The 24,777-nt window shown below is 46.8% G+C and overlaps 1 protein-coding gene across 2 annotated transcripts in view; it reads right to left on the bottom strand.

The window, feature by feature from the left end:
* NHS (NHS actin remodeling regulator) overlaps positions 1–20,438 on the bottom strand; it is a 348,136-nt gene extending 327,698 nt beyond the window's left edge. For both annotated transcript variants that reach the window (XM_078064708.1, XM_078064707.1), the window contains exon 1: positions 19,895–20,438. In XM_078064708.1, coding sequence (XP_077920834.1) covers positions 19,895–20,438 — 544 coding nt within the window. The remainder of the gene's footprint in view (positions 1–19,894) is intronic.
* Positions 20,439–24,777: the final 4,339 nt, after the last annotated feature.

The following is a 24,777-nucleotide window of genomic DNA, read 5'->3' on the forward strand; positions in this document are numbered from 1 at the left end:
TACTTTTCCAGTGATCTTTCTTCGGTTAAATTCTAAGTGAAATCTCTGGTGTACAATTTTTTTGTGCATTAATTCCATAAAGGCCAACTGCCTCCCCGAAAATGTACACCTAGTCACACTCCCATCAGCAGCGTCTAACAGCCCCCTTATGCTCGCCCCATCCTCATTCCCACCCCCCAAACCTGATCATTATCACGTTTTCATTTTGGCCTATTTGAATAAGTTGGGGGGAAAGGCAATCTATTTTAATTTGGGGTGATTAGTTATCTGAATTGAGGTCACCCACAGTTAACTTACATCAGCCTTCAAGCAACATTATAGAAGAGAGAAGGATGACCCCTGAGCTAGAAAAGAAGCCTCTGTATCCGTGAGGTCAATCTTTTGGGTTTAGCCAGTAAAGGCCTTGATGTATAAACTGACTCCTGCTACAGCAAACAACGTATTTTATACAATCAGTGCGTTCCCCCAAACGATTAGGTTACAACTTAGTGAGTGCCACACAGGCTGCCGCCACATTGCCCAGTCACACGTGCGACCATCTAACCCGGCCATGTGCCTCTGCCGGACACGTACTAGGTACTTCTTGATCCGTGGGCTTTCTCATCCAGAGGTCCCAACCCCAGCCCTTCTGAGCATCCAAGGACCCATGTGGACACGCCCTTGGGTCTTTTTTTTTTCCACCTCCGTTTCCCCATCATAAACTGGGAGGCAGAAGGCTAGCCCACGGTGCTAAGGTGGTAGGAGGGGGAGTGTGTACCAAGAGCACCTGAGTAAAGTAGGTGGAAACTGCAGACAAGAGCCACACTGAATCCCCGATTCAAAGTTTCAACAGTGTGGTCTCAAAGCCACTTAGCCAAGCCTCCGTTTCCTCATCTACCAAAAGACTATAGTTCCAGCACAGACTTTTGAGGGGCTTGTGAAATAACATGAGACAGGACTAGCAGAAAGCAGTCACAAGATAAATGTTAGGTGACGTTAGGTGTGTGTGTGTGTGTGTGTGTGTGTGTGTGTATGTGTGTGTGTGTGTGTATGCTTGAATTTGCTTGATGTCCACCTGAACCTGTTCAAAAGAATACCCTTGATAACAGTCATCTATGACAAAAATTCAGCCACCTTCCAGAAACTGGGGGCAGGGCTGGCTACAGCAAAAACTCAAAGGAGTGAAGAAGAAAACACTGTAGGCCGTGGTCTCAGCGATACCCACAGAAGAGAAAGGCCGCTTGCCACAAGCAAGAGATACTCAGGTCCTCAGAGTGAGTCTGGATTCTTAAAAGCCTCTTGTTCTGCATAAAGCTCTTTTGCATTTCACACCTGGTGAGTCAAGAAAAGCATATCCTCTGCCCCCCACTCCGCACCTGCAACTCCTACCTTCACAAAGCTGTCTCACTAGGCCTCCGGTTTTTAAAAGCCAAAAGTCAAGTCACCTCTATGTTTGAAGAAAATCTGGTTAATGGTCCAAAGCAGTCTCCTCATGGAAAAATCAGCTCACCTATCCTCTAGTCAGGAAAAGGAATGAAGCAAAGTATAGTAACGTTTAAAGCCATGTTCAAATTTATTATAAAACCCCACCCTCAAAGGCCCAGCTGTGTGTCACACTGCAGCAGGGTCCCCCGGGGCTTCTCACAGCCATTTTTCAGACTTCACTGTAAAGGCTTCACACACCTTCACACCCAAAGGGAACCCAACATTCCACCAAAACACAGGGCAGTCATGGGGCTGCCTGGCCCTCAGTGAGGTCTCTGATATTCCCAGGATGCTTGGAGGGGAGGGCCTGGACTGAGACATTCACCCCTCAGTCTCCAGTCATGGTCATTTCAGACCAAACAGTGAGGAAGCCTCTGGGGCTGGGGCACAGGGCAGGTGCACCACTCACTGAGCCCAGGATCTCAAACCTCTGCAAAGGAGTCTAGGAAGCTGAGCTTAGGTCAGGGGTTTGAAAGAAAGTCTCATGGGCAGTTTTAGAATTTGCTTGAGGCCTTTTCAACCCCCAGAATCCACAAAGCCCCATCTAGCCAGGGTTGCTACTTTGTGGATCAGATATCCAAGGCCCTGAAAGCAGAGACCCAGAAGAAACCCTCTCAGGGGGACAGAAAAGCCTCCCCTCTTCTTTGTCTCTTGCCCTTCTGAGGAAACGTTCTGTTTTTGCCTCAGTTTTGCATAAAACCTTGATGGTGGGGCAATCAGAGAAGGCAACGCTCCATAGCTCAAAGGCTAATCCAGCCAAGTGATTAGAGAACTCACAGGTCTTCCTCCTCCATTCCCAATCCAAGGAAAGGAAGCAATTTGAACATCTGACAGGATTCTCCTTCGCACAGAGGAAGAGCTGAAGCAACGCCAATCAGGATTCCAATGTCAAACTCCGATTACATGGACTTTGCAAGTGATGTGAAACGTGGCTTTAAGAGTCCTTGTTTGAGAATCAAAAGTCCCTATAACTACGCTTTAATTTAAAAAGAGGGGCAAGAAAGGTCCTTTTAAGTAGATCACATTTCCTCCATTTTAGGCATCAAAATTTTGCCACTGAGGATCAGTGATAATCTTTAGAGAAAAACAGAGCAAAACTTTTGCCTAGTCTAGAGGTCAAAGGACAAGCAATAAGAACAGTCACTATCATAGCCTCGAAGTATCTTACTGAGGGAGAAAGTTTTGTAAAATTACAAGGTAGGGAGTTTTTACCAAACAGAAATGTGTAGGTATGTTCATCAATAGACAGGATCTAGGATGTTCATAGCAACATTATTCAAAAGGGCCAAAACTGAAAATTATTCAAATGCCCACTGATTAGTAGACTAGACAAATAAAGCATGGTATATTTATAGAAAGGAATACTATACAGCAACAAAAATAAACTACAGTTACATGCAACAACATGAATGGGTCACATAAATATAATTTTGCGCAAAAAAAAATCCAGATATTAAAAAAAGCACATGGTGTATGATTCCAAAATAAGCTGAAATAGTCTATGCTGTTAGAAGTCAGGATAACGGCTACCCTTGGGAAGGTATGACTGGACAGGAACACTGCTGGAAGGTTGCAAATGTTTTTTTCTTGTTCTAGGTGCTGACCACAGAAGTGTGCTCAGTTTGTAAGAATTCCCCGAGTTGTACACTTACGATTTGTGCACATTCCTATATTTGTGTTATAATGAGATCTTTGAAGTTTTACAAATATATGTATATCATTTATACATGGGGGGAGAGAAGGAATTCTTTTGGTTCCAGGTAGCAACATTTCTCCAGAAACTGGAACTCTGTCAACAAGTTTTTATTCCCATTTCCTTACTTGAAGAAAGCTGCCACAGTGCTCTGGTCACCCAGAGCAACTCTTTATGTCTCTCAGAAAAAGATCCCACAGTTTAGTGCCTCTTTTATTCAGTTAAAGAACACCAAATACTTGGGAGTGCTTTCTTGATCTGTGCATTTTCAGGAAAAGCAGTCCTTTTTCCTCCCCGCACTGTACTTCTGTGTTAGGGTCCGCTAACGCTAACTGCCGTAACAAACAGCTCCTCAACGTAACAATGAAAGTTTACTTCTCCCTCATGTGCAATCCAATCGGGTGTTGGCAGACAGCCTCTCATGTGGTGATTCAGGGACCTGGGCTCTTCCCATCTGGTGGCCCTACCATCCCTAAGGGCCTCAAAGTCCTCTGCTGAACCCTCTGCATGCAGCCAGCAGAGTGAAGAAGAAAGAAACCGCAGAGGATTACGTAGGAGTTTTTATACATCCATCCTAGGGTGAGGCAATTATCCCTCCCACAGCCATTGGACAGAACTCAGTCATATGGTTCAACCTAACTGCAAGGGAAGCTGGGAAATGTAGTCTGGCGATATGCCCGGAAGAAAAGGAAAGAGTTGATGAACACCTTAGGCGTTCTCTGCCACGGTCTGCCCAGATCTATCATCTCCTCTCTTCTGCTAGCTGCTCCATCGTCTGAGTACAATGAGCAGAGGACAAAGCCCTGGACATGTCATTATGGGAGAAGACACAGGCAGTTCCAGAAAGTAAGGGCATGGGTGTCTACACTCGGCACCACTTCCTAAGCCAGGCCTGTCCCCGCCGTCAGTAGAAGTCCACACCCCCCAAGAATGAGGGCCTAATGGCTGCCAGATGCTAAATTGTTCTTGCAGTGCTCCACAACATGAGTTAGGCCAGCCAAGCCAGAAAACAGGGTGGCATTCTTCTGTCCTCATTTGTACCACACATCCAGCTGACCAGAATATCTACACTGGTTGAGGAGCCACAGGGACTGGGTTTTATCCATTTTTATACCTATTTCCTTTTCCCAGGCCCCTGATAATAATCATGATAAAACAGTAACAAAAGTAATAGCACCTACGGCACACACGTTCTATTCTGTTATGTGCCACACGTTGCTGGTGCTCTCCATGGATGGACTCACTTCATCTTTATGATGATTCTACCTGGTGAGTACTAATAGTGTCCCCCTTTCACAGATAAGGAAACTAAGGCACAGAAACGAAGAATTTGTCTAAGATTGCACAGCTGGCAAGTAGTGGAACTGAGAGAATCAAAGGCCAACATATACTTCTACTAGAAAAGTGACCAGGATTAGGAACACAGCCGGTGATCATGACAAAATTCCAGTCCCTCGGGGGCAAACCTTGAACCTAAGCTTCCTAAGTGCAGGGCTTGATCCAACCAAGCTGAAGGCCAAAGAAAAGCATACAGAGCAACTTGGAAAGAAAACAAAGTACAAGGTAAGAAGTAGAGGAAAGACTCTCTAGTTTTGTTTTGTTTTTTTTATGTTTTGTTTTTTTAACTTTCCTTCTCACTCAACAGCCATTAAAACGTCTGAGTTAACAAATCAAGAAAACCTGAAAGGGCTTCAAATTTACATTGACAAGCCAATACTCTTAATAGCCTGCCCTGCTCACTGTCTTTACTCAAGTGAATTTGTAAGTGAATTCCATTTCTCACCATCTCTTCCCACCCTATCACCAGCCTGAAGTTCGCTGGTCTCAGGGTATAGGGCAAAGAGTTAAAATAAAGCCACACAAGCAGCTACCTTACGCAATGTACTTTTCTTCATGCGATTGGATTAGTTTTAATTAGCAAAGGCTAAAACTTTGCCAGATGAGCACTCATGACATCTGATACCTGAACAGAGTTCCAACGTCTCTTGTCTCACACAGAAGGCATTTAACCCAAGTGAAACTCTGAGGAAACTTTTCAGGGTCTCTTTTTGGTTTGCTCACCTTCCCCCACATCGCCCCAAACTTTGAAGCATCCATCCATCACTCCTGTTCGTGAAGCAGAAAGCCCTATGACTTCTCATAGAAAAGGATTTCTGCGGTATTTATTCGTGCCGCACTTTTCCCCCCTTGAAGTTCATCCCTAGAACCGAACTCTCAATAAACATGCGCCATCTTGCAGTTAAAGCACTGCAGGGGTGAGGAGGGGGCGGGCTGAGGCAGAACTCTGATGTGAAATTAAAAAGGAAAATACAGCTTTACTTGCATTATTAAAATATAAATACAGGCTCGAGGAACAGAGTCCAGATGCACGCTGGAGAGAAACATAAATATTGATATTAAATTCTAATGAACATTATGTCTCACTGGCTGTCATCCCTCCTCAGAGCTACTAGCTCTTCCATCCCTCAGATGTCTAGCATTAAAAATCAAGAGTAGCTGAACTCCAGAATAGGGCTTCTTATTTCGCAAACGTAAATGCACTTGGAATAATCAGAAATCAGATTTTTAAAAAACTCTCTTCATCCTCCATCTAGGCTTCAAGCATCAGCATCTGCTGAAAACACATGTACAAATCAGTATTCCCTGCTACTTCGAAATTTGCCTAAGATGAACACATTCCTTTTTTTTTCCCCATGTCCTTTAAAATGTTATTTTAGCTTTATCTTAGAAAAACTCCTACTTCTAAGTTAATCCTGGGGCCTCTGAGGCCAGATTCTTATCCCTGTCCCAGATCCTCCCTAAAGCTCAGCACCACACTGTCCTAAACAGCCAGGGCCATCAGACCAAAGTGACGGAACTCCACCATTGCAATTTGTCTTGAAAATCTTGGGGCGTCTGGGTGGCTCAGTCGGTTAAGTGTCCGACTCTTGGTGTCGGCTCAGGTCATGACCTTGGTGTTGTGGGATCGAGCCCCACATTGGGCTCTGTGCTCAGCAGGGAGTCTGCTTGAGATTCTCTGTCTCTCCCTCTCCCTCTGCCCTTCCCTCCCTCCCCAAACCCCACCCCGCTCATGCTCTCTCCTGTGCACACACGCGCATGCTCTCTCTCTCTTTCTCTAATAAATAAATAAACCTTTAAAAAAAAGAAAAAATCTTATACATGGAGTCACTAGTTCTCAGTCTGATCCTACTGGAGAATCCCGAAGCTCCCGTGGAAACATTTTCTTCCATGCCCACAGTCATACAACAGGCCCGGTAGGGGCTAGAGCTCAAACACTGCTCTCCTAACTCCAACAAGTATTATCTATCTGGAGCGAAGGAACAGTCTCTATCTTTATGGGGGTGTGGGTTACACAGGTGAATACAGCTGTGAACATTCATCAAACCACACACTTGAGAGCTGTACATTTCATCATATGGAAATTAGACTTTGATTTTTTTAAAAAGAGTATTAGAACACCTTTTCAATTTTTCCAAGACAGCAAAATAAGATTAATCAACAAGACTCTAGAAGTGCTGACTTCCTGGACATTCAGAAGTGGCTTTACAAAAGGCGTTAGATGTATGTGAGAATTTGCTTGTGCTCCTCTAGAAGGAGTACAACACGTTGTAACATGGTTTCCTTTGAAGCAAGTCTGGCAGGGTAAAAGGGGAGAAGAGCTTTCTATTCCTTTTCAATTTTATGCCCTTCTGTATGGGTTGCATTGCCTAGCCCTAAAACATGAAACAAAAAATGTCAACAGCTCTAAAGTGGATCCAACCACTTCTCATTACTTCTGCCAAACCACCACCATCTCTCATCGGGCAAAACTGCAACAGCCTCCCACTTGTTCTCCCTCCCTGCTTCTACCCCTGCCTGCCCCCCCGCCCCCCCCCACCCTACCCCGCACAGCCTCTTCATATCACAATAGCCAACGTGATCCTTTTCAACTCTAACTCAATCATACTACTCCTAGGCTTAAAACACTCCGATGAGTCCCCATTTCACTCAGAGTGAAAAGCAAAATCCTCACCATGGCCTACTAGACCCTCCATGAGCCACCCTCTGCCCCACCTCCCCGGCCTCCTCTCCCCCGCCTCTTCTCCTTACTCACTCTACATCCACCACACCGGCCCCCTTGCCATCCCTCCACCAAGCCAAGCATGCTCTCCGCTCAGAGGTTCCTCTGCTAGAACCCTCTCCCTCCAGCTGCCTGCGTCATCAACTCCGACACCTCTTTCCAATCTGCGCTCAAACGCTGCTTCCTTAATGAGGCCCACCTGACCACACCATTGAAAACAGCAACCCCGGGCCAATCCCCTGGCTGGCCCTCACCCTGCTCTAGTTTCTTGTTGCCCAGAACGCACCTCCTAAGATGCTTTGTAACCTCCTGAAAGGTATTATGTTTGTTCTTTATGGTTTGTCTCCCTCCACTGAAAGCTCTTGGTAACTTTCTGCTCACTAATGAAACTCCAGCACCTACAGCAGTGCCTGGCAGAGAAGAAATGCACGAATCTAAATGGTAAGATGGCTGGTCAAATGTTTTTTATTTCCATCCTTCTCTGCATAACAAAAAAGAGCGCACAAAGAGCACCGAAATCTTAGTAGTTGTCTGACCGCGCAGACTTGCTCGGCTGTCTCCTTCCCCGGACCCGGCATGGCACAGATTTAGGCACAGGTTTCACCTACTTGGAAAAAATTAACACATGCCTCCCGCTCGACAGGATCCAATTATAGCTGCACTAAAACAAGAGCCAATAATTAGCAGGGGCTCACCATGCACCAGGCACTGCTCCCAGCGCCCCTACAACCTGACTCCTTCCATCCTGACGACAACCGGATGCGGGAGGTACTGCTTTCATCTCCATCCCATAACAGACAAAGAAAAAGAAAGATTCAGAAAATTGTCCAAAGTCATACAGCTGTGAGAGGGTGGAGCTGGGATTTGAACCCTCGTGGTCTGACTTCAGAGCCCACGCTCTTAGCCACATTATCGCTTGCTTCTCAACAATTAGATAAACCGGACACTTGCCAACCTTACTCAAACTGAGCCTAAGCAAACGCCAAAGGTCAGGAATCCCAAACCTTTCCTTAAGGAACAGACGACAAGGACATGAAGTTCTCACTAGCTATCCTAAAAGGAAGAGATAAGGACTCTGATTCTCTTGCCTTCACAAAGCAGGCACTCTGGAGTCAGAGAAATGGACCCTAGGACCCAAAGAATCCCCTTGCAGTCCGAGGCTGCAGTCCCTCTACGGCCAAACCAAAGCAGATCCCCCAAAATAAACTCTTTATCCATTCTATACAAGAAGATTTAAATGGCCCCTCTGATGGCTGCAAGCGAGTCCTATTTGAACCAGACTAACCTCATTTCCCTTTTGAGTAGGGTTATTAGACTGGGAGATCAAAGGAATGCTGCAGACATATGGTATCTTGATTTCAGCAAACCATCTGACAATCGCTCACGATGATAGATCTTGTGGGCAAGGTGGAGAAATGTGGTTTGCATGGGAAGGTGGGGAGTACATTTGTGACTGCTGCAACAATGGTACCCAAGGAATGTCAATGAACAGACGTCAGCTTGGAGGGACACTGCTAGTACTGCCGGCCAATGGACTCTGGCCTTGAGTCCTACTGAACAATCATTTTATCAAAGATGTGGATGATGGGCTAGAACCATGTTTATGATGTCTGCAGAGAGCAAAATGCTGTGGGCAACAGCTGACACAGTGAATCAAGACTTTAAACCATCACCACTGATTGGAAATGAAAGAGCAAAGCAAGCAAGATTCAATTTAACAGAGACAATGGGGGAGTCTTGTGAAATTTAAGTTCAAAATACCAAGTGCACAATGGAACAGAGGAGACCTCGTGTAAAAGAACCGCTGCTATAAAGCAAAGTCGCAGGCTATAAAGGCAATAACGCAGCGACAATGTCGTGTGATGGTTAAAACAGCAAGGGCCCCTGGGCCACCTTAGTCCTAGCAGGGCATCCATACCAAGAAAGGAATGGATCCATTTGTGCTCTGCAACCCTGGGCGGGAGGTTGGATTTGATAGATGCTTAGGTCTTTCCCAACTCTGGGATCCAAGATTCTCCAACTCCTGTGAAATCCATTTTATTCTTGGTTAGTTTCACATTCAAGGGCTTAGGTATTTCATAATTAAGTAATCTTTCAGCATATGCATGCCAACGTCCTCAGATTCCTATTTCAGGACACACAAACCTTCTCATGTTCATTAGTGAATTGAGCGATGGACATTAATGTCAGAAACAAAAATTGACCATGCCTGTCTCAGTCGTTCAACAAAGATGAGCCAGACAGGCTTTCTGCCCTTTGTGGCCTTGCAGTCTGGTAGAAGGGCTCTCCAAAACCTTGTTTCCACAAATTTAGACCTTAGAATGAGAGTGGTTGAGAAACCACTCCTACCTGATTATTTCACTTATTATTAGGATATGATTTATGAAGAAATCTTGATACAAAAAAAAATTTCAGGAATCTGTATGATTGATGGTTTATTCCAGGCATACTCTTCCCATGATTTTTTAATAGAGTGTCCTACAAAATCTCATGTTCCATGAGTTTTAACAGTAAAAAGTAACAAAAGAAAAAAAAACTGAGGGGTGCCTGGGTGGCTCAGTCGTTAAGCGTCTGCCTTTGGCTCAGGTCACGATATCGAGCCCCGCATCAGGCTCTCTGCTCAGCGGGAAGCCTGCTTCTCCCTCTCCCACTCCCCCTGCTTGTGTTCCCTCTCTTGCTCTGTCTCTGTCAAATAAATAAATAAAATCTTTAAAAAAAAAAAAACTAAGCTGTCAAAATAAAATTCCAACTACGTTTAAAATTGTCTTGTCCCTAAAATTTCTAAGTGTTATATGAAGTCAATGACTCCTTAAGACTCTTGGACAATAGGAGAGATTTCATATGTCATTGCAATTTAAAGGTAATGCCCATTAAAGGTAGACCAGAAGCTCTGAGACTCGAGACGTTTCTGAGAGCTTATGTGGAATTTACACTTTCCTGATGGCATTATGTGGGAAAGGCCTCCACAAACAGGAAGAAAGAAATCTTTTTTGTTACCGTCTTAGCATTATCAGCCCCGAAGAATCTCAAGGATTTCCTAGGTAAAGTAGTTCAGCAGTTTTGATTTAAAAGCCCAATCCAGTACAACAAGAAAAGTCTAGAAGGAAATGTGTTGCTGTTACTAGTTATGAGGAAACTACAACCATGAATTATTAACCTTTGAAAGATTGCTTTCTTCTTACTTGTTCCATGATGGACTTAAAAGCAGCTTTCAACGGAGCTGTTAGGATCTCCTCACGTAACACATCAGAGAAGCTCGCTGAGCAGAGACAGGAGGAAAAGAAATCTAACCACAGTTACTCAACATCCAAAAAAAAAAAAAAAAAAAAACCACAAACACATTAACCAGACTACAAGGGGGTTTTGCAAGTGGTAGAATGAACAGAATGGGGGAGGGAAAGGATCATCCCATGATTAGCGTTACCATATGAGCCCAAAATGATGGATTCACCCAATGTGTTACTTCCTAGTATCTTTCTGGGTTTAGCAGTTTCTGTGTCTGCTCTGGCTGAAATTATGCTTCACAAATAGGGAGTTTGGATTTCCTGGGGCCATCACTGACCCCATTCCATAGGGCCATAAATAGTACTCTCAAAGCCTGCCCAATGGAACACTGAAGAACTGAGCGGATGTGTCTTCATCACAGTAGACTTGAGTTCCTTCCACGTGCCTTCTCACACATGAAGCACTGAAGGGATCCTCTAAAGGGTAAGAAGTTATTTCCAGACCCACTGGAGAGCATCTGGGAGGGGCCGGGCATGTGGCTAATATAATAATCCTGGGGTACACAGTTCAAGGAAAAAGAGTGAGAAACATCACCTCTACTATACTCCTGGCCCTAGGTCTTTGCCTTCATAGTTCAAAAATTAAACAGACTGTTTTGGTCTGGGTCCCCCCAGATCCTATGAGTACAAGTTCAAGTAGTTTCTGTGGAAGGCTACCCATGAACCACCCACAGGTATATGAAAAAGTGAGATGGAGAATGGAAGGCAGAGAATACACAGTACATTATCAAATAAGTCAGCACTGTGGGCAGCTAGAGCTCAGTCCTACTGGGAACGCTGAGAGATGGTGTGCAACATGTAAGGAAACTGGGGCATTCATCCACCAGTGCTCCATCCATCACTGGTTGACTACGGCTTCAGGGGCATTTAGCTCACTGGCACTTCTGGCTTTCCCTCTGTTCAAGACCAACCATGGTCCACTGGCCAAGGGAGAAAAGCCCTAGGCAGAGTTAGGAGTTTATAGTCAGCAGCCTTCAGCATGAGAGGGGAGGGCTGAAGGAATACAGACAGAGCATAACAGGGTCTGCTGTTCAGAATGAGAAAAGCTATGATAAAAGTTAGCACACAGTTCTAGAAAACTTGTAGGTGGGGAGGTGGTAGGCAAGGAATCAGGTTCCACTTCACGGAGAAGATGATGTGTTGGCTGAGCATCAAAGAATGAATAGGAATTAACCAGTGAACTATTCCAGAAGGAAAGAGTAGTATATACATAGGCATGAAGAATGAGAAAGCCTGGCAAGTTGGGGAACACCCAGTAGTTCAGTGTGACTGGATTAGGGTAATAGATGGAGAAGGCAGAGAGGCACAATGGGTACAAGAGCAAGAGATGGAGCTTGTCATGGGAACAGAAGCATACTGAGAAGGGCCCTGATTTTAATATAGTAATTCCCCTGGATTTGTGTGGCAGTGCATGGGAGAAAAATCTAGTGCTTGGAACATAGCTCGTGGACTCAGACCTGGATCCTAATTCTAGGCTCCAGCACTTTCTAGCTGTTGCTACCTCGAGCAAGTTGCTAACCCTCTGTAAGGTTGGAAAATAACAGTACCTCTCTCACAGAGTTATTGTGAAAATTAAATAAGGTAATTCATATAAATATCTTAGCACAAGGCCTGACATATAGCAGAACTCAATAAATATCAGCTAAAAAATAAAATCAATCCACTCAATAGAGGACAAAGGTGTCACTGCAGTGCAATGGAGAAATGATGGTCTTTTCATTAAGTGGCAATGGATTAATTGCCCATCTATAAGGAAAAAATTAATCTTGACCCCCCCCCAACATCACTTGCAAATATCAATGCCATACGACTCACGGATGTAAAGGACAAAGGCAAAACAAAAAAAGTCTAGAACATAGAAGAATATCTTTATGAACTTGGGGTCAGTGAGGAATTCATTTAAGAGCAAACAGAACACTAACCATAAGGAAAAAGACTGATAAACCAAACTACATAAAAATAAGAACGTTTGCTCACCAAAAGATAACACTAAGAGAGTAAAAGGCAAGCTATAGAGTTAGAGAAGGTATGTGCAATATCTAGAGCTCACACATGATGCATATCCACAATATATAAAGAACACCTGCAATTTTAAAAGGCACAAAAAAACTTACTGAAAAAAGAGCAAAGGCCATGAACAGGCAGTTAACAAAACAGCGTATCCAAAGAGCCAAAAATATATATGAAAAAGCGTTCAATCTCACAAGCTACCTGAGAAATGAAAATTAAAACCACAATGAGAACTTTATTACCTACCCACCAGTGTAGCTACAGTTAAAAAGACAGTACCAAATAGGTGCAGAAAAAGCATTTGACAAAGTACAGCGTCCTTTCTTGATTAAAACTCTTCAGAGTGTAGGGATAGAGGGTACATACCTCAATATCATAAAAGCCATCTATGAAAAACCCACAGCGAATATCATCCTCAATGGGGAAAAACTGAGAGCTCTCCCCCTAAGGTCAGGAACACGGCAGGGATGTCCACTATCACCACTGCTATTCAACATAGTACTAGAAGTCCTAGCCTCAGCAATCAGACAACAAAAAGAAATAAAACGCATCTGAATCGGCAAAGAAGAAGTCAAACTCTCACTCTTTGCAGATGATACGATACTTTATGTGGAAAACCCAAAAGACTCCACCCCAAAACTGCTAGAACTCATCCAGGAATTCAGTAAAGTGGCAGGATATAAAATCAATGCACAGAAAGCAACAACAAGACAGAAGAAAGAGAAATTAAGGAGTCGAACCCATTTGCAATTGCACCCAAAACCATAAGATACCTAGGAATAAATCTAACTAAAGAGGCAAAGAATCTGTACTCAGAAAACTACAGAATACTCACAGAAGAAATTGAGGAAGAGACAAAGAAATGGAAAAACGTTCCATGCTCACAGATTGGAAGAACAAATATTGTGAAAATGTCTACGCTACCTAGAGCAATCTACACATTTAATGCAATCCCTACACCATCAACTTTTTTCAAAGAAATGGAACAAATAATCCTAAAATTTGTATGGAACCAGAAAAGACCCCGAATAGCCAGAGGAAGGTTGAAAAAGTAAAGCAAAGCCGGTGGCATCACAATTCCGGACTTCAAGCTCTATTACAAAGCTGTCATCATCAAGACAGTATGGTACTGGCAGAAAAACAGACACACAGATCAATGGAACAGAATAGAGAGCCCAGAAATGGACCCTCAACTCTATGGTCAACTAATCTTCGACAAAGCAGGAAAAAATATCCAATGGAAAAAAGACAGTCTCTTCAACAAATGGTGTTGGGAAAATTGGACAGCCACATGCAGAAGAATGAAACTGGACGATTTCCTTACACCACACACAAAAATAGACTCAAAATGGTTGAAAGACCTAAATGTGAGACAGGAATCCCCATCAAAATCCTTGAGAACACAGGCAGCAACCTCTTTGACCTCAGCCGCAGCAACTTCTTCCTAGAAACATCGCCAAAGGCAAGGGAAGCAAGGACAAAAATGAACTATTGGGACTTCAAGATAAAAAGCTTTTGCACAGCAAAGGAAACAGTCAACAAAACCAAAAGACAACCGACAGAATGGGAGAAGATATTTGCAAATGTCTTATCAGATAAAGGGCTAGTATCCAAAATCTATAAAGAACTTATCAAACTCAACACCCAAAGACAAATAATCCAATCAAGAAATGGGCAGAAGACATGAACAGACATTTCTGCAAAGAAGACATCCAAATGGCCAACAGACACATGAAAAAGTGCTCAACATCACTCAGCATCAGGAAAATCCAAATCAAAACCTCAATGAGATACCACCTCACACCAGTCAGAATGGCTAAAATTAACAAGTCAGGAAATGACAGATGTTGGCGAGGATGCGGAGAAAGGGGAACCCTCCTACACTGTTGGTGGGAATGCAAGCTGGTGCAGCCACTCTGGAAAACAGTATAGAGGTTCCTCAAAAAGCTGAAAATAGAGCTACCCTATGACCAGCAATTGCACTACTGGATATTTACCCCAAAGATACAAATGTAGGGATCTGAAGGGGCACATGCACCCCAATGTTTATAGCAGCAACGTCCACAATAGCCAAACTATGGAAAGAGCCTAGATGTCCATCAACAGATGAATGGATAAAGATTTGTGTATACACACACACACACACACACACACACACACAATGGAATATTATGCAGCCATCAAAAAATGAAATTTTGCCAGAGCCAAGCTGAGATCCATCGAGGCAGTCATGTTCTCTCTGTGGTGAGCTTTCTCGCTAGCTGAATTCAACTGGGTGAACTATGAGTGGCCGAGTCAGATCCAGATCCAAATCCAAACAAAGAAAAGATGATCCAGGGTCTAACCAGCACTGTGCACCCAGTGATGAGAAACTGAAACAAAAGGAGGCACCCGCTGAGAGTCAGGATATTCTACCTGATCAAGGGAAGGAAGTTGAAGGAGGACCTGTGGCTCAAGGACAGGACCTGGAAGCTGATCTCCAGAAGCTGCCTCAGGCAAAGGCTGGGGGTATAACTGAAGACGACCCTGATGTCAAGAGGCCAAGTCTACCCTTTTTAGAGCCCATTAAAATGCCGGAAGCAGGTGAAGGACTACCCCAGATTTAAACCAGGACAAGCTGAAACATGGAAACTACTCTTATGTAGGGTACTTCACTGTTGTAATTCTCTCAATAAAGTTTTACAGACTTTCTCCTAAGGAAAAAAAAATGAAATCTTGCCATTCGCAACAACGTGGATGGAACTAGAGGGTATTATGCTAAGCAAAATAAGTCAATCAGAGAAAGACAAGTATCATATGATCTCACTGATATGAGGAATTTGAAAACAAGACAGAGGATCATAGGGGAAGGGAGGGAAAAATGAAACAAGACGAAACCAGAGAGGGAAACAAACTATAAGAGACTCTTAATCTCAGGAAACAAACTGAGGGTTGCTGGAGAGGTGGGGGGGTGGGAGGGATGGGGTGGCTGGGTGATAGACACTGGGGAGGGTATGTGCTATGGTGAGCACCGTGAATTGTGTAAGACTGATGAATCACAGACCTGTACCCCTGAAACAAATAATACATTATAGGTTAATTAAAAAAAAAAGACAGTACCAGTGTTGGTGAGGATGTGGAGCAAACTGGAACTTCCACACACTTCTGGGACTATAAATTGGTACAACCAGTTTAGAAAACTGGTAGGCAGTAGCTACTAAAGCCAAACATATCCATCCCCTGTGCTCCAGCAATTCCACTCTTAGATATATACCAAACAGCTGTGGATACATCAGTTCATCAAATCACATGTGAAAAAATGTTTGTGGCAGTAGCCCTAAACTGGAAATGACCCAAATGTCCATCATCAGGAAAATGGATCAATGAATTGTGGAGTATGCCCACAACGCATAATTTTATTCAGCAATGAGAATGAACACAATGCATAATTTTATTCAGCAATGAGAATGAACAATCTACTGTATATGCAACAACATGGAAGAATCTTACAAACGTAATTTTGTGTCTAGCACTGTTCATCCAACAAGTATATAGTATGTGACTCCACTTATATAAAGTTCAAAACCAAGACAATCTAATTGAGGTGGGTAGAAGTCAGAATAGTGGTTACCTTTGTTGGTGGGGTGGGGGCAGGAATAGTGACTGGTAAAAGGCCTGGGGAGGATGTTTCAGGATACAGTAATGCTTTATTTCTCAATCTGGGTGATGGTTACAAGAGTTGTTCACTTTGTGAAAATTAACCAAACTGTACTTTCATGGTCTCTGCACTTTTCTGTAGGAACGTTAAAGTTCATTAGAAAACTTACTTTAAAACTCAGTAACAAATACAATCAACAGCAACCAAAAAGCCAACGACATTAAAATGTCTAAGGATGAATGGCTTGGGGTCGAGGCTCATGAAGTAATCCCAAAGTCTCAGGTTTTAGTGACTGAAAAGCTGGACGTACTTCAAGTTTATGACCATAAATCTCAGAAGGCTCTCAACACAGCCAGGTAATCCTGCTACACTTCCTTACTGCATCCATGTTCCCTCCCTGAGACAACATTAACACCCAGCCTTCTCTCCTCACATTACCAACACCATCTCAGCTGAGGACCTCACTATGCACACACTGAGAAAAATCAATGTAATCATGTAAGAGCACCCCATCCCCCCCACCACCAGCTCAGCAGCCCGCCAGCCATCTCTACCCATGTCTCACACTCGTGTCTCCAGTCTGAGCCCTCTCTCTTGAGCTCAGAACTCAACACATCTAATTGTCTAAGACACATAAGGCATCTCAAGTTAATATGGCAAAAATACAAAACTATTGATGCCACACACACACACTAAAATATCCACTCTTCCGCCAGCCTTACCCATTTCTGGAAATAGTACCATCTTCTACAAATTGTTTAAGACAAAACAAAACAAAACTAGAAGTCATCCATAATTGTTTTTTTCCAATCATACCTTATACCCAAACCAATTAATAAATCCTGTCAATTCAGAATCCTACCACTTTTCACGGTCCCTATAGATACCTCCCTAGTCCTGACCACCATCACCAGTCACACTGTCCAACTGGTCTACCAGCCTCCAGACTTGCCTCCAGAGTGACTTCACTAAAGTGTGTGTCAGATCATGTCACCCCTGCAAAAGCCATCCCAGCCTGGCTCAAGGCGAGAGAAAGCAGCTGTGCATGGATGAAGCAGCATGCAGACTACACAGGGACAATGATCAGGGTGGGAAGGCTATCCAGGGGGTATGGAGGTACCCAGACACCTTCAAACGAGGAGAAAAGGGCGCATGAGTCTCTTTTAGGCTTCCTCTCCCTTTGAAACTCCCCTAGGCCTTGAGCAGTGCTGAAGGGAGATGCATAATGTAGTCGATGGCACTGGTAGCCACCCATAGCCCCTCTGCCCTCCCCAGAGGACCCCTGCAGACATTCCTGTTCACAACATAGGCTTTTTGTAACTCTCTACCTGGCCCAGGAGCATGCTGAGCCCACACATGGGGCAGGCCCCAGGAGCCAGAGAGTTCATGCTCCAAGTGCTACTTTCCATCAATCAGGGGTAGAAGTTGGTGGGTAAATAAATACTCCAGCTTCCCTCACTCCTCAGTGGAACACTTCTGAGGTGTGTGCTGGATTGAACCCCAGTTGCCCACAGTGATAAGCAGCTCACAACATGCATGAGCTTTCCTCCCCTCCCTGACCCACCTCCCCACTCCCCACCTCCTTGTGCTTCCTGGAATCCCCCCTCAAATAAACTCCTCACACAGAAATCCTTGTCTCTCTGTCTGCATGCTAGGAAACCCAAATGAAAACACATAATACTGTGCTTTTCCTCCCGAAGGTAACGTTTTCTATGACGTCAAACAAAAATGCCATCCTAAATTTATACGGACAAGAGAAGGGAAAGGTCTGGACACAAAGTGTAGAGATGATGTTTTAGGAAAATTTTAAAATAGATTTTTAAGTTCATCCCTGGGTATTAATTAGCCCCATGTTTATTTATCTATTCATGTATAAATACATATAAAGAGTATATAGTCATCAAAAATCCTCTTCTCCATCCACCATTAGTTTGCACTCCTGTAAAAGGGCCTGAAAGGACTGTGTTAAATGCCAGACACATAACTGCCCACTGCTCTCTCTAAAGAAAGAGGGGAGAAGGGGGGCACATTCTGCTCCAGCACTGAGTTTCACTTGTGTGAGATCTAATTTAAGGAGCGATGTGACACACACACACACACACACACACACACACACACACACAGAAATGTAAGCACCACTCAACATTGTCTGCAAAACTTCCCTCCAGTTCTTTTGAAGTGAAACCACCACTCACCCCAACCGCACTCCCCAGATATCAGCGCTGTAGAAAGTGAAGGGCTTGTCCCTGCTGTGTGGTTTGGGGTTAAAAAAAAAAAAAAAGGAGGCAGGATTAAAGCGCTCATTTCAAGTCCCAAAAGTAAAATACGACTTGGCCTACGGCAGTCCTAATGCTTTCCAGAACTCATCCCGGAATTGCCCTTTTAAACAACCAGTCATTAACCCAACTCTGGGTCTTTTATAGCTGCGAAAACCGATCGCGCACATCATTTATTCATTACGCTTATTATTATTGTTATTGCAGAAAAGCAGCGAATTCCCGGGGCGCGGTGCAGCGGGGTTTTTTCTGTTTGTTTGGGGGGGGTGCGCGAGTGGGGAGCGTCGGCGAGGGGGCTGGGCTGCAGGGCAGAGGTGCCCGGAAATCCCCGAGGAAAGATGCCGCGACAGCGCCCCCGCCTCGCGCTCCGCGGCCACCGCGCTCCGGCGCAGCTGCTGCAGCAACCGAGGAAGCTTCTTACGTAAGCCAGAGCCGCTGACATCACCTTCGCTGCGAGCGTCGCAGCCGGACTAGGCGCCAAAGGACCGGCGCGCGGGCCTAGCGCCCCCGCCCACCGTCGGTTCGTTCCTAAAGGATTCGGCCGCCGCCTGATTTGACCGACCTAAGCGCCCCTGGGAGGGCAGATGACACGGAATGACATTTATTGGGAGCCCTAGGGCGTCGCAAGAGTGAAGTTAAAGGGCAGCAAAGATGCCCAAGGGTCTTCCACACGCGGGCAGATTTGGGCGACAGTACACGGTGGGGGAGGGGGGCCGGGGACACACCTCCAGGCTCCTCAGAAGGCAGACGGCACCGAGAGCCATTTAGTAGGAACCCTGTGCTGGTGGGCGCAGGAAAGATGCCCCGGGCCTGGGACACTCCTGCCTCCACGCCCATCCCCGCGGCCCCTCGGGGCCACAAGGGTAGAGCACAGGCTTCAGAGTTCACTCGCGCGGCGAACGGCGCCGCGCTACGTCGCACGCAAGCGCAAGGCACAAGTTCGGGGCTCGGCGCAGACCCTGAGGTAACAGTAAGAGTGACAAAACCGCTACGGCGTTACAAAAGCCCTAAAAGGACGCTCGCTACTCCTCGAGGCCCCCGAGCACGCACGGAGGGTACTACAGGGCTCGGGGCTGGACTTCTGGAAACCACAGAAGTTGCACCAATCCCCCACCCCCACCCCCGGGGAAGGCGAGTCCCGGGAATGAATGACAGACCCCTCTGCCTCCTGTGTCCCCAACACTCTCCCTCTCAGCCCACGGCTGCCTACGAGTTCCCAGGCCGCCCCTTTAACTTTCTCCCCCCCCCACCCCCTTCCGCGACTGCATCCCCGCCTCCCGCCCAGCGGGAACTCCCAGCACCGGGAGGACTGGGGTGGGTCCCAGAGGAGGGGAGGGTGGGGAGGCGAGAGTTAAGGTGCAAGCTGCAGCGGGCACGGCGCCGCGGGGCTGGGATTGCGGCGACCGGGGAGGGCGCGAGGGTGCGGCGCCGGAGCGCAGCGCCCGGCGGGCGGACGGCGCGGGTACTCACGCACTGCCTCCTGCTTGGGGTCCAGCGTGCCGAGGACGCGCTGCACGCCGCCGAGCTTGCCCTGCAGCGCCCAGACGCGGCGGTGGGTCAGCTGGATGTCGCTCTCGAGCTCCTGGAAGAGGCTGCACGCGTGCCGGGCCACGTCTGAGAGCTGCCGGAGGACACGGGCCAGCGCGGCGTTGCTGACCGCGCACAGGTCCAGCATGAGCAGCACGGCCGCGGCTGCCGCCGAGGACGCCTCGCCGGCCGCGGACGCCGCCTCCGCGACCCCCGCCGCGCTCTCCTCGCCCGCTGCTGGCGCCTCTCCGTGCGGCGGCTGCGCCTGGTCGGTCGGCGCGGGCAACGGCGGCGGCCCGGGAGGCGCGGGGGGCGCGCGGGTGGGATCCTCCGGCCCCGGCGCCACGGCCTCGTCCCGTCCGCCCGGCGGCTGCAGGGGCGGCGGCGGCTCGGCGCTGCCTCCGTTAGCGTCCTCCGCCGGGCCGGGCGCCGGGCGCCGCTGCCGGCACAGCCACTGCGGCTCCACGATCCTCTTGGCGAAAGGCATCCCGCGAAGCCGGGCTGAGACTTTCTGGTCTCCTCAAAGCGCCCCTTGCGAGCGGGGAACCGGGCGCGCCCACCTGGGCGGAGAGGGAGCAGGAGTCGGGCAAAGGCGCGACCGGGCGCTCCGGAGACGCGGGGGCTCCTCCGCTCACCTGGTCTCCTCCTCTTCCCCGCCCCTCTGGCAAATCAGTCCACCTGGTCCTCCTCCGGGCGTACCGTTCCCTGGGTAGGATGACAAGAGCGGGGCACAGAAATCCCGGGGTGCGCCTGGGCTCTCCTCACTTGCTTCCGACCCGGGTCGGCTGGCTCAGCTCCATCATTCCTGCCTCGCCGCCGCCGCCGCCGCCCCGGCCGCTGCCGCCGCCACCGCCTATATAAATGGGCGTGTATATGTGTGTGTGTGTGTGCGTGCGTGCGTGTCTGGGTGTGTGTGTCTCGGTGTGAGTGTGTGCGCGCGCCTCAGTTTGAAAGTACCCCGGCGCAGGCCTCTCCCCGCGCGCCCCTCGGCCGCTCCGGGGAGCGACTGCGCCCGGGACCTCACTCCCTCTCTGGGCGGGGAGGAGGTTTCGGAAAGGCGCTTTGAAAACCCGGAGAGAGGAATCCGCCTCCAGCCCGAGCGCAGGAGGCGGCGCGGGGGTGGCGGGGCGGACGCAGGGCGGAGGGAGGCCGGGGCGAGGGGGGCGCAGCGCCCTGTGCGGCCGCTGGGAGTCACTGGTGGCCTCGCCGCGCCCGGCGCGCTCCGACGCAAAGACACTCGCATCCAAGGGGTTAGGATTGAGACTCTCAGCGTGGTGGGGGCGGGAAGTCCTCAAATTGGGGTTGGGGGTGTGGGTAGCGAGCGCAGAGGCAGGAGGGTGGGGTATTGGGGTTGCGGCAGATTTGGCGTGTTGGAGCAAGTTGCTTCGCCGAATTCCAGCTCTGAGCAAGTCCTTTGGGTTCTTAGCAGGAAAAGCTGGGCTGCCCCTCGGAGAGTCCCCGGGCTCTGTAAGCGTCGTGGGACAGCTTGGGTGGGAGGTGATGAGGCTTGGGCGCTTCCCAGAGTGGCCAGGATTCTGTTGATACCTTTTCCCAGGCAACTCTCGGCCACCTGCGTTAGGCCAGATCTCTAAAGAGTATCATGAATGAGGCCCAAACCACCAATGAGTGAAAGCCCCAGAAAACTGCTTGCAAAACTCATTGGCACGTTAGGTGAGATAAGCCGGATCACCTGCGTGTTACCCTACTGGGCTGATCATACACAGGGATTTTCGAGTTCTCTATCAGAGATGATTCACAGAAGAAAGTTTTCCCCTGCAGTTAACTGAAAGGTATAATTTCTAAAAATGCATGTATTTCGATTGCCGCAGTCTGCAGGCTGGATGCTGTCAGCCTAAAACCTAAAAAAAAGAGTTTGGGAAATGTTAATAAAACACATGCTTTCATCCCTCCAAAAAGAATACTGTAAAAATATTTTTTTTTATTTTAAAGCCACAAGCCAGATCTTGGGAATGCAGCCTTCATTTTTTGTGTCTAAAGAGAACATGGAAAAAATATGTTTTATGGCAACAATAAAGTCCTCCAGCCCTGCGGTAGTGCCTCCTCTCCGCTCTCCCTGCCTTTAGTGGGAGCCTGCACAGGGCCCCCACAGTCAGCACTTTGGACTGGCCCACACTCTGGTTATAAAGGCTTCAACAGACCCTTCCTTCTCTTATTCTACCAAAAAAAAAAAAAATTAATAACATGGGGCGCCTGGGTGGCTCAGCCATTGAGCGTCTGCCTTCAGCTCGGTCATGATCCCAGTGTCCTGGGATTGAGCCCTGCATCAGGCTCCCTGCTCGGTGGGAAGCCTGCTTCTCCCTCTCCCACTCCCCCTGCTTGTGTTCCCTCTCTCACAGTGTCTCTCTCTGTCAAATAAATAAATAAAATCTTTAAAAAAATTAATAACATTTTGGCAAGGGAACATCCTTGTTCATAAAAGATCCAGGCTGGGAATTTGAGGGTAAAGGGTCATGATGTCTGCAAGGTATACATAATCGGTTCAGTAACAACAACAACAATAATGATGATAATAGTCATGTCTATGTACAAAGACAGAGAAAAAAGCGAATATGGCAAAATAATGAGTCTAGGTAAAGGGCATTTTGGGAGTCGTACATTTCTTGCAACTTTACATTTGGTTTTGTTTCCAAACAAAAAATGAAAAAAAGAAAATATTTTGGAAAAGGGTCTTTTAGGAGTTGTTTTTTATCTCACAAATCTAAAAAGCTTAGAGCTGGTTGTTTTCAAATTCAGCTTGACTTTTTAATATGTTCAAAATTCTGAACATGAGTTCTGCTAGGTAGCCAAGCCACACACTCCTCCCTAAACATATTGAGGCATAAAGAACAATGAGGGGTTTTAAAGGCATCCAGTTAGCAAGCCTTGTGGCAAGTCAGCCCTGCCTGTCACTCCCCCTCACCCAGCACTGTCCTATTAATAGCACCCAGGGGGCCAGTAGAGTGGGCTCAGCTGAGCACTCACAGGGGCAATGAGCCGGCTTGGGTTGTCACTCCTAAAAGGAGCTTGGGATCATTGGTGAGTTCCTTCCTGGGCCCCAGGGCCCCTGCGGCACCGCCAGGCTTGATTGAAGGACAGGGCAAAAGAGTCTCACAGAAGAGGAAGAGTCTTCCTCCAGGTCCAGGAGGAGGAGAATTCCAGCGGGTAATTAAGTTCAAGAACAGGCTAGGGACTTCGGTGCCTGCCCCGAAGTGGTCAGCATAGACTGAAGTCAAGATTTCAAAACGATTCAAAGCACACGTCAACTATGCAAAAAGGAAAACTCTCTTTGTAATCTCCTGGACTCCTAGTCATGTGCTAATAAAGCCATTTGGTTCAAAATTAAAAGCTTTGATTTTGGCTTTTGATCCCTTCCGTTCTCAGTCCACTGTAAAGTATGAATAAAGGCACCTTTAGAAATGTGATTGTTCTACATCTGGAACACCACCTAAATAAAAACTATGTGTTAGCGATCCAAGGACAGCTTTAAGGCAGCCTCCTGGCCTCACTGTACCTCTTCCCATTTTAAGCCTCTCCTATGTGACCTACCTTCCTCTCTCTCTCTCTCTCTTTCTCTCTCTCTCTCTCTCTCTCTCTCTCATACACACACACACACACACACACACACACATTCTTCAGCTTGGCTCCTAATGTATAGAACTGAAATACTGAAATCAATAAAAGTGTAGCAACCACATGTAATCATGATGAGATGTATGAATATTCTTAATGCTGATGCGTTTTCCACACATCCACAGGAGCTGTGCCTTCCTTACTCAAATCCCCGATCGCACCATTTTACTCTGGCTTTCCCCACAAAAACCTGATGAAATCAAGGTTGGGGTCTGAAGCCAGACTGCTATACCTACTTATGCGCGTGTTCATCTCTCCTGATCACATACCGCACCCCCGCCCCCCCCCCGCCGCCGCCCCATGTGCCCCTTTACTACCATGAGCTTGTAGCCAAAATGGAAAGGAAAGGCAGCATTTAAAAATAACCCCATGGCCTAATCCCCAGCAGTCAAACTCACGCAGCTCAAAGGCCAGCACAATTTCCCCATAGACGCTAATGTTTGGTCAGTATAAACCTAAGGCCATTGTAAAATGAATGAAATACCCCATCTATGTCACCACACCCCACAGTCACGCTCCTGCCCGCTGCAGCCCACTGGGAACCAGTGCCAACAGTCAAGTTCCTCTAGAGCCTCCCAAGCAACAAAACAGTTTCCTGAAAGATTCTTCACCAAAAATGTCTGCTCTGTTTCAAATATCCCAGTACTGATGCTGCACCATCATTATTTATACTTGAAAAATATTTCTTTTGTCTAAGAAATTCCAGGAGATACATGGGCTCGTTAGCATAATCATGTAATTATAGTGACCGGAGTCTCCCTTCCTCCACCCAGTTGCACCGATTCCTCACCTAATCACTCTAATTCACTCCTGAAAGACCTGCCACTAAGTAAAAAGCTGTTAAATAAAAAGTATTTTCATTAATTTTATTGGGAAAAATCATGAGCATTCCATCCCAACCCAAGTTACCCAAACCACTTTACAGATAGAAAAATATATCAAGTTTACATAAGTAAAAAGCAACAACTTGGGAGTAAATGAATATGGTATGCCCATAAAATGTGATGTTAGAATATCTGGTAATGGAGGTACATTGTACTTGCCAAAGGAGGAAGAGCAGATCTGAGAGTGGGTAGCGATGGCTGGAGGAGGAGGGAGAGGTTACCATTCTTGGGAAACTATTAGAGAGTCATATGGTTCACATTCAAGCAGAAAACTTTCTGGAGCTCATGGCTATCCTACACTTGAATTGTACC

Source organism: Halichoerus grypus, chromosome X (genome assembly GCF_964656455.1).
Source record: "Halichoerus grypus chromosome X, mHalGry1.hap1.1, whole genome shotgun sequence".
In the NCBI taxonomy this organism is placed as follows: domain Eukaryota; kingdom Metazoa; phylum Chordata; class Mammalia; order Carnivora; family Phocidae; genus Halichoerus; species Halichoerus grypus.